At 49.1% G+C, this 13,000-nt stretch overlaps 2 protein-coding genes across 6 annotated transcripts in view; both read left to right on the top strand.

The window, feature by feature from the left end:
- Nucleotides 1-1,577: 1,577 nt before the first annotated feature.
- RPLP0 (ribosomal protein lateral stalk subunit P0) lies at nt 1,578-6,198 on the top strand. Of its 4 annotated transcripts, XM_015152909.3 has the most exons (8): nt 1,578-1,606; nt 1,857-1,958; nt 3,435-3,610; nt 3,715-3,802; nt 3,920-4,066; nt 4,178-4,363; nt 5,449-5,589; nt 5,963-6,198. In XM_015152909.3, exons 2-8 carry the CDS (start codon nt 1,905-1,907, stop codon nt 6,125-6,127), a joined length of 957 nt encoding a protein of 318 aa, XP_015008395.1. In that variant the 5' UTR covers nt 1,578-1,606; nt 1,857-1,904; the 3' UTR covers nt 6,128-6,198. The 4 variants fall into 4 exon arrangements, with proteins under 4 accessions (XP_015008395.1, NP_001182357.1, XP_077808414.1 ...); NM_001195428.1 differs by lacking the exon at nt 1,578-1,606; XM_077952288.1 differs by lacking the exons at nt 1,578-1,606; nt 1,857-1,958 and adding an exon at nt 2,213-2,418 and having other exon boundaries at nt 3,057-3,610.
- A 1,994-nt stretch (nt 6,199-8,192) lies between these two features.
- The window catches only part of GCN1 (GCN1 activator of EIF2AK4), a 68,546-nt gene continuing 63,738 nt past the window's right edge, over nt 8,193-13,000 (top strand). For both annotated transcript variants that reach the window (XM_015152949.3, XM_015152948.3), the window contains exons 1-2: nt 8,193-8,226; nt 12,714-12,816. In XM_015152949.3, coding sequence (XP_015008435.1) covers nt 8,209-8,226; nt 12,714-12,816 — 121 coding nt within the window. In that variant the 5' untranslated portion in view covers nt 8,193-8,208. The remainder of the gene's footprint in view (nt 8,227-12,713; nt 12,817-13,000) is intronic.

The following is a 13,000-nucleotide window of genomic DNA, read 5'->3' as shown; positions in this document are numbered from 1 at the left end:
GAGGCTGAGGCAGGAGAATGGCGTGAACCCGGGAGGCGGAGCTTGCAGTGAGCTGAGATCCGGCCACTGCACTCCAGCCTGGGCGACAGAGCGAGACTCCGTGTCAAAAAAAAAAAAAAAAAAACAAACAAACAAACAAAAAAAACCATGATGTATGAAGCTCTTTGTGATAATTTTTAATTTTGAAATAGCTGATTCTTTGGGGATCATTTAATACATAATTCCACGGGTTTTAGTGAAAAAAAAAAAAGAGATCTCAGAGTCGGGCAAGGTGCCTCATTCCTGAAATCCCAGCAATTTAGGAGGCCAGGGTGGGAGGATTGCTTGAGCCTAGGAGTTTGACATCAGCTAGGCAACATGGCAAAACCCCGTCTATATAAAAAGTACAAAAAATTAGCCTGGTATGGTGGTGTGCACCTGTAGTCCTAGCTACTTGGAAGTCTGAGGTGGGAGGATCGCTTCAGCCTGGGAGGTCAAGGCTGCAATGAACTGAGATTGCTCCACTGCACTCTAGCCTGGGCAACGGAGTGGGACTCCTTCTCAAAAAAAGATTTGATGGAGGTGGAAAAAAAAAAAAGATTTGATGGAGGTGAATTACTCTATGGATGTTTGTTGGCTAGTTTTCTAGGAAGAGGGAATGGCCAATGCAAAAGCCCCCAAGTTAAGCCTGCTCTGGAAAAGCAGCAGAGCATCATCGGGTGGAAAGCAAGTAAGTCAGGAGGAAAACATCTGAGATGATCAGAGTGGGCGTGAGGGGCAGATAGGTAGGGCCTTGTAGGTAGTTTAGATTTTAGGTTTTTACTCTGGAGGAAATGGAAAGTTTTGAGCAGATAAGGAGATGAGCTGACTTAGGTTTTTGTTTGTTTGTTTGTTTGTTTTTGAGACGGAGTCTCTGTCACGCAGGCTGGAGTGTAATGGTGCGATCTCAGCTCACTGCAGAGCTCACAGCTCCTGAGTTCAAGCAATTCTCCTGCCTCAGCCTCCTGAGCAGCTGGGATTACAGGCGTGCGCCACCCCCCCGGCTAATTTTTGTATTTTTAGTAGAGACGGGGTTTCGCCATGTTGGTCAGGTTGGTCTCGAACTCCTGACCTCCGATGATCCACCTGCCTCGTCCTTCCCAAGTGCTGGGAATATAGGCGTGAGCCACCGCGCCCGGCCAGATTTTAAAGATCCCTCTGTTTTGGTAGGAGGAAAAACAAACTAGAGAAGACAAGAGATCATTCGGTTTCTAAGCATGTGCAATTACGTCTCAGCTTCATCTCATGCCTTTCAGTTTGCCGAGCTCGCCAGGTGGCAGAGGGAACTGGAGACTCCGAATTCGCAGCTCCAGCTCCAGCCCCGCAGGTGGCAGCAGCTCAGAGCAAGCTCCTCCAACGCGAGGCAGCGCCTTCCTTCACTACCCTACTTTAAGGCGGCTTTCCGTTGGTTCGAGTGGCAGCGACATTATCCAATGGTTGCCTGTGTTCGTTCAGCTTTGTCGGACGGGCGATGGCTCCAGCCAATAGACAGGAGCGCTATCCGCGGTTTCTGATTGGCTATTTTGTTCGCATATAAAACGCACGCACGGGCGCGAGGCCCTTCTCTCGCCAGGCGTCCTCGTGGAAGGTTGGTGCGCTGGCCAGATCGGCGTCTGGGGCGTCAGCGGGAAGCATGGAGGGGTCATTGGGGGATTTTGGGAACGTGGAGTCCTATCCTGTTCCGCCTGGGGCCTCGGTGGCGGCTTGCACGCCCCGAGATGGCGGCGGCTGCCCTAGGCAGAGCCGGCGGGCGCTTGCGCGTGTCTTGCTCCTCGTAGGCCCAGGACCGGGGAATGGGTGTCGGGGTGACCAGGCTTGAGCTCCCTCTCTCTCCTCAGTGACATCGTCTTTAAACCCTGCGTGGCAATCCCTGACGCACCGCCGTGATGCCCAGGGAAGACAGGGCGACCTGGAAGTCCAACTACTTCCTTAAGATCATCGTAAGTGCAGGGTGGGTCGCCTCTGCCCTTCATGTTGCCCCAGCGCAAATAGGGACAGTCAGCTGCCATGTGCTGAGGGTCTATTCAGTACCGGTTACTGAATTAGGCCATTTTCGGGAAAATCCTGTTTAGTTAACAATTTCCTGAGATAGGTCCCTTCTGTTGCAGATAAACAGGCTCAGGCAAGTTAAGTGGCTCCTAAGATGACAGCATTCATATCCAGGTCTGTCTGGCTTCCAAAAGAGCGCACGTTATACCTTTTTTGTTTTTTTTTTTTTAACGGAGTCTCGATGTGTTGTCCAGGCTGGAGTGCAGTGGCTTGATCTTGGCTCACTGTAACCTCCGCCTCCCAGGTTCAAGCGATTCTCCTGCTTCAGCCTCCCAAGTAGCTGGGATGACAGGGGCGCGCCACCACACCCAGCTAATTTTTGTATTTTCAGTAGAGACGGGGATTCACCACGTTGGCCAGGATGGTCTCGATCTCTTGATCCTCATGGTCTGCCCGCCTCGGCCTCCCTAAGTGCTAGGAGTGAGCCACTGCGCCCAGCCGCACATTCTACTTTTACTGTATCTTTGAGAAGGTCTGAGGCCAGTAGTGACTCATTGTAAGGAAGCAAGTTGTTGCATATTTAGGACCTGTCAGTCAAGAAACTTAAGTGTCCAGTGACTTGGATGGCCTTTGAGGTGGGTCTTCCTTGCCCAGAAACGCTGACTGTACTGCGCTTAAGCAATTAGGCAGCATTGTAGAGCATAGCTTGTATTACGTTTTCCCACACTTAAAAGGTTTTCAGACACAAAACTCGAAAGAATTGTACAACAATCAGGATATACACGTCTAGATTCTTTTTACAAGTAATAACGTTGCTTAACGTTGTGCTTTGAATGCTGTGAGTCTAGCCCTCTTGACCAGCTTATTTGGAACATTCCTTTTTTTATCCTGATAACCATTTTAGTGAATCGGAAACCTCCCTCGTAATTGGGAAAAATGAAAAAAAAAAAACTAAGTAAAAAAGGAAAGGCCGGGCGCGGTGGCTCAAGCCTGTAATCCCAGCACTTTGGGAGGCCGAGACGGGCGGATCACGAGGTCAGGAGATCGAGACCATCCTGGCTAACACAGTGAAACCCTGTCTTTACTAAAAAAGACAAAAAAACTAGCCGGGCGAAGTGGCGGGCGCCTGTAGTCCCAGCTGCACTCCAGCCTGGGGGACAGAGCGAGACTCCATCTCCAAAAAAAAAAAAAAAATTAAAGGAAAAACTCCTTGATAGAATGTAGAAACCTGATTTTCAGCATTCATATCCAGCAAACCAGTCATCCAGTTTGGCAGTGTTACAACGTAGCTCCCACTCTCCCTCTGACTTCAAAAGCTTAGAAGAAAGGGAGTGAGAAGGAAACAAATTGTGGGGTTCAGTTTCTCCTGGCATTTTTTTCCCTCTTTCTTCCTGTTAAACTTGGCTCCTCTGACTTGTTTTTTGTAGCAACTATTGGATGATTATCCGAAATGTTTCATCGTGGGAGCGGACAATGTGGGCTCCAAGCAGATGCAGCAGATCCGCATGTCCCTTCGAGGGAAGGCCGTGGTGCTGATGGGCAAGAACACCATGATGCGCAAGGCCATCCGAGGGCACCTGGAAAACAACCCAGCTCTGGAGAAGTCAGTTCCACTGGCAGTTTTGTCCTCCCTCCCCAGTGCCCGTCTCCCTCTTCCTGGAGAATGGTGCTGAAAGGTGATTTTCTCCTGTAAACTTCTCTTTGCAGACTGCTGCCTCATATCCGGGGGAATGTGGGCTTTGTGTTCACCAAGGAGGATCTCACTGAGATCAGGGACATGTTGCTGGCCAATAAGGTAAGGGGACAATTGAGTTGGCTAAAGAGATTTTGTAGTTGCTTCTTAAAGCAAAATGGACCATTCTCAGGTTGTATGAGTGGAGAGGCTTTTCTCACTGTTTGTTGTCTTTGTCAGGTGCCAGCTGCTGCCCGTGCTGGTGCCATTGCTCCATGTGAAGTCACTGTGCCAGCCCAGAACACTGGACTCGGGCCCGAGAAGACCTCCTTTTTCCAGGCTTTAGGTATCACCACTAAAATCTCCAGGGGCACCATTGAAATCCTGGTGAGTGGACCTGGTTTGCCTGTGCTAATCAGGCAAATGGGGGGCTGCTTTTAGTGGCCATGGGTCTGTTGGTTGTCCAGGTGTTTACTGCCCCACTGTTACCTTGTTCAGAGTGATGTGCAGCTGATCAAGACTGGAGACAAAGTGGGAGCCAGCGAAGCCACGCTGCTGAACATGCTCAACATCTCCCCCTTCTCCTTTGGGCTGGTCATCCAGCAGGTGTTTGACAATGGCAGCATCTACAATCCTGAAGTGCTTGACATCACAGAGGAAACTCTGCATTCTCGCTTCCTGGAGGTACATGCTCTCAGCCTTGCCCCCTCTTACACTGATGGTTGAGAGCATGACAGGGGTCAGACTGAGTCCCTGTAACCAAGGACTGTGTTTTCATCTGTCTACCTGCCTCATCTGTAAAATGTCAATAACAACATAAGATTGTTGAAGGATTTAATGAATTAATGGATGTAAAGTCTTAGAACAGTGCTGGGCTGTTATTCTAGGGCCAGGAATAAGACTGTCAAATTTTGCCATCAAAATGCCCTTTAAGAGGCGGAGGTTGTGGTGAGCCGACATGGTGCCACTGCACTCCAGCCTGAGTGACAGAGTGAGACTCTGTCTAAAAAAAAAATGCCCTTTAGGCCGGGCGCGGTGGCTCAAGCCTGTAATCCCAGCACTTTGGGAGGCCGAGACGGGCGGATCACAAGGTCAGGAGATCGAGACCATCCTGGTTAACACGGTGAAACCCCGTCTCTCCTAAAAAATACAAAAAACTAGCCGGCCGAGGTGGCGGACGCCTGTAGTTCCAGCTACTCGGGAGGCGGAGGCAGGAGAATGGCGTGAACCCGGGAGGCGGAGCTTGCAGTGAGCTGAGATCAGGCCACTGCACTCCAGCCTGGGTGACAGCGCAAGACTCTCTCAAAAAAAAAAAAAATGCCCTTTAAATAATGAATAATAGTGATAGAAAATTTTTTTCTTGGATAAACCATAAATTGAAATTAATGTATATAATTAGATATTATTAGCTACTCTGCGGTAGCTTCATTTACTTGTTGAAAGTTTGACTAGTGAATGAAATTCACATCTGGAAATAGTTGAACATTTTCATTCATGGAACTCAATGGCGATGTTAGTTATTTATGCTTTTCACTATGGTAGTGGCTTTGGAAGTAAATGCCATCAATAATGGTATACAGAACACCTGGGTTTGGAGTAAGGGCAAAATTCATTTGATGGGTCTGAATTGGTATGAGATGACGTGGCCTCTCAAGACTGAGCTGCCAACCTGGCAATTATTGTCTGCCAAGGGTTCTCTTTATTAAGCTTTACTTGGACTTCCTTTCCTGTAGGGAATCTCACGTAAAATGAAATCTTCCCTCCCCCAGGGTGTCCGCAATGTTGCCAGTGTCTGTCTGCAGATTGGCTACCCAACTGTTGCATCAGTACCCCATTCTATCATCAACGGGTACAAACGAGTCCTGGCCTTGTCTGTGGAGACGGATTACACCTTCCCACTTGCTGAAAAGGTAAAAGGATCCCACCAGGACCACAGTGGGCCTGACTGTGACAAATTAGGGTGACATATGGTGGCCTAAAGTGCCTTTACAGTTGTATTTTATATAGCAGATAATTTTGTGAGGATATTTGAGAAGTTGGGGGGCAGGGAAGGCGTTTCTCACTTGAGAAATGACAAGAGACCCAAAGGGGGTTAATGGGCAAGAGCTGGGCCTTAGGATTCCCCCCTCACTAGGCCATACCCAAGCTGTCCTGCTTGGCCATTTGAGACAGGCAAGGCTTCACACTAACTGTGATATTGTTGCTCCTTAAACTCTACCATGGCAGGAGGGTGGGTAGTAGGGAGTGTGGATGACCATTTTGACCACTTCTCCCTCCCTTCAGGTCAAGGCCTTCTTGGCTGATCCATCTGCCTTTGTGGCTGCTGCCCCTGTGGCTGCTGCCACCACAGCTGCTCCTGCTGCTGCTGCTGCAGCCCCAGCTAAGGTTGAAGCCAAGGAAGAGTCGGAGGAGTCGGACGAGGATATGGGATTTGGTCTCTTTGACTAATCACCAAAAAGCAACCAACTTAGCCAGCTTTATTTGCAAAACAAGGAAATAAAGGCTTACTTCTTTAAAAAGTCTCTGGACTCTTAATTTTGTATTTTTTTTTTTCCTTTTTGATACAGGGTCTGGCTGTTGCCCAGGCTGGAGTGCGGTGGTGTAACTACAACTCACTGCACCCTCGAACTCTTGGGGTCAAGGGGATCCTCCTATCTCAGCCTTCCAAGTAGCTGGGACTACAGGCACACACCATGACGCTCAGCTACTAATTTTGTAGAGATGTTGCACAAGCTGGTCTCATTCCTGGCTTCAAGGAATCCTCCCGCCTCAGCCTCCCAAAGTGCTAGGATTATAGGCTTGAGTCACCGTGTGCCTGGCCCTTAATTTTGAGGCTTTATAGTGCCATATGCTAGAAACCAAAGCCATGGTGAAACCATAGAGCTTTGTATTTAGGTGTTGATGTTTGGGTAACCTCTTTGTATCTAAATGAAGCTACCGGTCAAACATCCTGTATGGTTTTCTAGACACAGTTGTAACTGTATTACACTAGAATTGCTATTTCCATGGCCACTGCAGTAGAGTAGGTTTAGTGCCAGCTGAGATAGGCACCTGGTGGATGCTAGGGCCAGTCCCATAGAGCAGTTTTTCAAACTGGATGGTGCTCCAACTCAGTAGGTGGTGAACAGTTTGTATTTTTGAGACAGTCTCACCCTGTTGCCCAGACTGGGGTGCAGTGGCTTGGTCTTCACTCAATGCAGCCTCCGCCTCCTGGGTTCAAGCGATTCTCCTGCTTCAGCCTCCCAAGACGCTGGAATTACCACAGGCAGCTGCCACCATACCTGGCAATTTTTTTTTTTTTTTTGGTTTTTTTTTTTTTGAGACAGTCTCACTCTGTCACCCAGGCTGGAGCACAATGGCAGTCTCAGCTCACTGCAACCTCTGCCTCCTAGGTTCAAGCTGTTCTCCCACCTCAGCCTCCCAAGTAGCTGGGACTACAGGCATGTGCCATCACACCTGGCTAATTTTTGTATTTTTAGTAGAGACAGGGTTTCACTATGTTGGCCAGGCTGGTCTTGAACTCCTGATCTTGTGATCCGCCTGCCTCGGCCTCCCAAAGTGCTGGGATTACAAGCGTGAGCCGCTGCACCTGGCTTTTTTTTTTTTTTTTTTTTTGGTATTTTTAGTAGAGACAGTAGAGAGTCCTGTTGACAAGGCTGGTCTGGAAATCCTGACATCAGGTTGATCCACCCACTTCAGCCTCCCAAAGTGCTGGGATTGCGGCGTGTGCCACCATGCTTGCCCCCAGTATTTAAAGAGAAAGCATCTGCTGAGAACAGGTGCTTTGTTGTGATTCCTGTATTTCACTTGCAGATCTGTCTGTCGGAACATGGTATGTTCATTCTAACTAGGTCTGTGTCAAAGGTTTGAAAGTCACTGCTAACAGGGCCGACAACTAAGCTGTGAGGACCCTATTCTCTAAATTGCAGCCACATCTGCAAGTAGCCTCCTGCTTCAAAACTCCCAGCCTGGGGCATCCAGCATTTCCCCAGGGCAGGGGCCTCCTTCAGTTCTGAACCTTCCCTGATCTCCGTATCTACCCATGTTTGCTAACCCTGTACAAGTCATCCGTCAACTGAACTACAAACTGAGGACAAAAGACTAGTTCGCTGACTCTTTTACCTAGTTTTTAGTTCCTGCTATCTAGGAAGCAACACTTGTTTTTCTAAAGAACGTAGTCATCCCTCAGGAAAGGCCCATGTAAGGCTGGCCCTGCGGGCTGGAAGTGGGTCAGGGGCTGCAAGGCGGGCTCATAGCGTTACACACGCGGGCTCACCACGTTACAAGCGCTAGTCTCCCACGAGGCGCCTGGGGCTGAAGAGAGGGCCCTGGGGAGGAGGCCTTGTGGCTCCGGCGCGGGCCAACTTCAAGCCCGTGATCCGGCTGCCCGGGCTGCAGCGGCCGCCGTCCCGCCCGGTGGCGCCAACCCGGGGCCCTGCCCCAGCTGTCTACCGGCCTCGCCCTGCCGCGTGGGCCTCGCTGTGACCCGGAAGAGCTCCGGAAGCGGTTCCGGAGTCAGCCCCGGCAGGATGGCGGCGGACACGCAGGTGAGGCGGGCGGCTGCGGGGCCAACGGGGCCAGGGACTGGGTGCGGATGGTGGCCGTCGGGTGGGGCCGCTCTCGCTCCTCGGTTTAGGGGCGCTGGGGGTGGTGGCCGTGGAGGGCGTAGTCTCGGGGCCGTCTCAGGCCGGACTCTCACGGCTGCGGGCTTGGCCCGGCCGGGGCGGCGCAGGCAGACCGCGAGCTCGAGGAGTCCGGGGCTCCCCTCTCGATTTCGGCAGCTGGAGCTCGGCGGGGCCTTTGCCCGACCCCGGAGTTGCAAAAGTTCACTTTACCGAGCCTCTGCTTCTTCTCTCCAAACCCCTCCGCTGTGAGCCCCGGGCCAACGCCAAGTCTTCGTTAAACTTTGTATTCAGCAGATGTTCTTTGAGTGTAGACTTTGGATTCATACAGATCTGGGCTTGAGTTCCTGCTCGTCGATTTCTGTGACATGCAAAACAAGTGGCTTAACCCCGCCAAGTCTGCCTTTGCATCTATAAAATGAGGTTAAAACAATACTTATCTTAAAAGGTTGTTGTGAAGGTTCAGTGAGATAAAATAGGGCTTGATATCAGATACAGGGTTAGTGAAAAGAACTGTGTCCTGCCCAGGAAGAGTCTTGTCACCCTTGAGTGTTACCTGTGGGTACCTTGTACTTCAGGAAGGACTTGGGAAAACCTTTTCCTCCACCCAGTTGTGGTTATGTTTTAAGGTGAAAAGACATTGTTATGGGGCAGGGGAAAAACAGGTGTGTAAAGGACAGCTGGGCTGATTTGGGGTCTCCAGGGTGATGGGATTGATTTTTATGAGTAGGCCCAGAAAATGACCACTTAACTTGAACATTCAAAAAGACATTTATTGAGACTCTGGTATGCGTGCTGAATCCTAGAAAGAAAAGCTTAGTATGAGCGGGTTAGGGGAATACATGCTGAATATTTAACACTGATACTTGAGGAAGAATCTTCTCTAGAGCTGCAATGTCCAGTATGGCAGCCACATGGCTACTTAAGTTTGTTAAAATTAAATGAAATAAAAAAATTCAGTTTTTGGCTGGGCGTGGTGGCTCACCCTGTAATCCCAGCACTTTTGGAGGCCGAGGTGGATGGATCACCCTTGAGGTCAGGAGTTTTCGACCAGCCTGACCTATATGGCAAAACCCTGTCTCTACTAAAAATGCAAAAATTAGCCGGGTGTGGTGGTGCATGTCTGTAATTCCAGCTACTGAGGAGGCTGAGGCATGAGAATCGCTTGAACCGAGAGGCAGAGGTTGCAGTAAGCCAAGATTGCGCCACTGCGCTCCAGCCTGAGCAACAAGAGCGGGGACTCTGTCTCAAAAAAAACAAAAAAAAAATTCGTTCTTCACTTCTACCAGCCACATTTCAGTGCACAGTTAGCTGCATGTAGCCAGTAGCTACTGCATTGGGTGATGCATGATAATGTTTCTGTATTTTATAATTTTTGTATTTTTAGTAGAGGGGGGTTTCTCCATGTTGGCCAGGCTGGTCTCGATCTCCTGACCTCAGGTGATCCTCCCGCCTTGACCTCCCGAAGTGCTGGGATTACAGGCGAGTCACCATGCCCGGCCTGAGATTATTTTATTTTGTTTTTTGAGATGGAATTCCTCTCTAGGCTGGAGTGCAATGGCACAATCTCAACTCACTGCAACCTCCGCCTCCCAGGTTCAGGCAATTCTCCTGCCTCAGCTTCCCGAGTAGCTGGGATTACAGGCATGCGCCACCACGCCCGGCTAATTTTTGTAGTTTTTGTAGAGACAGGTTTCACCATGTTGGGCGGGCTGGTCTCAAAGTTCTGACCTCAAGCAGTCTGCCTGCCTCGGCCTCCCAAAGTGCTGGGATTACAGGCATGAGCCACCGTGCCTGACCTTGTCTTCAGTATTCTAAAGGAAAAGGATTTCAACCTAGAATTCTGTATTTGGCCAGAACATTTTCATACTTGCAAGGAGTTTACAAAATGGAGGATGTGCTTCACCTAAACACAAGAAAGTACATGTTCAGGGTGATAAACTGTGCCCCAGCTGTAGAGGATCACATGCCTAATTGGGGCAGGTCAGAAAACTGGGAGAGATTTCCTTAGGAAGGTGGAATTTGATGGAATACCTGATCTGACTAAATGTACTGAGATTTAGACAAATGGCAAAAAGCTTGGGGTTTAATTATTTATAAGAACAGATTTAGGCCGGGCGCGGTGGCTCAAGCCTGTAATCCCAGCACTTTGGGAGGCCGAGACAGGTGGATCACGAGGTCAGGAGATCGAGACCATCCTGCTGAACACAGTGAAACCCCGTCTCTACTAAAACTACAAAAAACTAGCCGGGCGAGGTGGCGGGCGCCTGTAGTCCCAGCTACTCGGGAGGCTGAGGCAGGAGAATGGCGTGAACCCGGGAGGCGGAGCTTGCAGTGAGCTGAGATCAGGCCACTGCACTCCAACCTGGGCGACAGAGCGAGACTCCGTCTCAAAAAAAAAAAAGAACAGATTAAAAAAAAAAAAAAGGCAAACTGAAGCATGGTGGGAAAGGGTAATTATTAACACCAGGGACATAAAAAAGCTGGGAAGAATAAGAGTTTATTAAATGGATGTTGAATGCCCTTTACATATAATGTAATCACTGACTACTTACCTAGCCTATATCATGAAACTGGGGATTTCCACTGGGGAAATGGGGAGAGTGTGCGATGGGGTCAGAGCAGGAAAGGGAGCTGTGGTGGAAAGGTAGCAAAACTGAAAAATCAAGAAGCTCACGCAAGTTACCTCCATAGTTAGAGATACTTAGATATATGGAGGTAACTACCCAAATACCCACTAGATCAACCTAAGGGTTGTCCATGGAGAGTGAGGGCAAGGGACTGGTTTTTATGGCAGACCTCTCAGAACTTTTTGGTTTTGACTTATGTGTATCTATGACAAAATACTTTTTTTTTTTTTTTTGAGACGGAGTCTTGCTCTGTCGCCCAGGCTGGGGTGCAGTGGTGCGATCTTGGCTCACTGCAACCTCCGCCTCCCGGGTTCACGCCATTCTCCGGCCTCAGCCTCTTGAGTAGCTGGGACTACAGGTGCCCGCCACCACACCCGGCTAATTTTTTGTATTTTTAGTAGAGACGGGGTTTCACCGTGTTAGCCAGGATGGTCTCAATCTCTTGACCTCGTGATCTGCCCGCCTCGGCCTCCCAAAGTGCTGGGATTACAAGCGTGAGCCACCACACCCAGCCAAAAACAAAAGACATTTTAAAGTTAAAACAATACATCATTTACGTAGAAGACAGTTTTGGACGTTGCCAATAGAATTATGGCAGGGATTTAAGCATGAAAAACTCAGCATTGTTTCATTTCTGCGTGTACACTTGCCTCTTATGCTACTGATAAGGCCTGCCTGTGAAATACCCTCAAAAGAAAAAGATGATGACCCCACTTCGTTAAGTTACATGAGCTTTATCATGCCCTGCTCTACGGCTTGTGAACCCACAGCCTGCCCACTTGGTAGCTTGTAGGATATTGCTCAGGAGCAGATTTTCAGGGATGTTTGCAAACTGCCCCCAGTCACTGGGTCTTATGCTTATGTCCGTACGCTGGGGACTGCATCTGTGGTAACTCGATGACTGTCGAAAGCTAAAGATTTGTTAGCATCAGTTTATAGACCTGTTTGGTTTCAAGGTTAGTTTCAAAAACGCAGGTGCTATGGCTCTCAACTCCACTCTGAGCAGTGACTTCCTCTGTAAAGTGGGGATGCTGATGCCTCCCTTGCAGGCTTATTGGTAGTAGTAGCCAACTTTATGCTTGGGATGAGAGTAGACGCCCCTTATACACAATCTCATTTAATCTCCGTAGCAGTCATATGAGGTAACTGCTATTGTCCGCATCTTGTAGATGAAAAAACTAAAGATCAGGGGAGTGACATTATTTGACTGTTTCCACAGCTAGTAAAAGGCAGAGCTGGGATCCAATCTCCTAACCTTTCATGTTTTAGCCAGTGTGCTTATCCTCTGCCAGCGAGTTGCCAGGACGCTGACATTCCCCTTACGGGGAGGTTAAAGTGAGATAACGTAAAGGGAACATGCTTGGCATGTACTAGGCCCTTGCTAGATTTTGGGTAGTTCTGAAGGGATATTTTCTGTTCAGAGGTCTTTGCCTTTCCTCTTATTGCCCAAGTTTAAGTAAGGTATATTGAGTTGTTGACTAGTTGAATTAAAGCAGTACATCTCAAGTGGGAGTGATTTTGCCTCCCAGGAGACATTTGACAGTGTCACAACTGGGGTGGGTGGGGGAGATGGGCTGCTACTGATGTCGAGTGGGTAGAGACCTGGAATGCTGCTAAAAACACAGCCCCCCACAACAAGAATTACCCGGCCCAAAATGACTGAGTGGGGAGGTTGAGAAACCCCAGGTTAGAGAGATCCCCGAATTCTACACCCACCCCTCAACACAAACATTGTTTTATAGTCTGACTGGTGAAATTTTCTCTGTCGCTTGGCCTTCACAGGTTTCTGAGACACTAAAGCGTTTTGCAGGGAAGGTGACAACAGCCAGTGTAAAGGAACGGAGAGAAATCCTCAGTGAACTTGGGAAGTGTGTTGCTGGAAAAGGTATTTATTTGTCATCCATGTACCCTGGACAATATTCTTTTTTTTCTTTTTCTTTTTTTTTCTTTTTTTTTTTTTTTGAGACGGAGTCTCGCTCTGTCACCCAGGCTGGAGTGCAGTGGCCGGATCTCAGCTCACTGCAAGCTCCGCCTCCCGGGTTTACGCCATTCTCCTGCCTCAGCCTCCC

This window comes from Macaca mulatta, chromosome 11, assembly GCF_049350105.2.
Source record: "Macaca mulatta isolate MMU2019108-1 chromosome 11, T2T-MMU8v2.0, whole genome shotgun sequence".
Taxonomy (NCBI): Eukaryota; Metazoa; Chordata; class Mammalia; order Primates; family Cercopithecidae; genus Macaca; species Macaca mulatta.
Note: the sequence above shows the minus strand (reverse complement) of the source record. Positions and strands in the feature narration are given on the sequence as shown.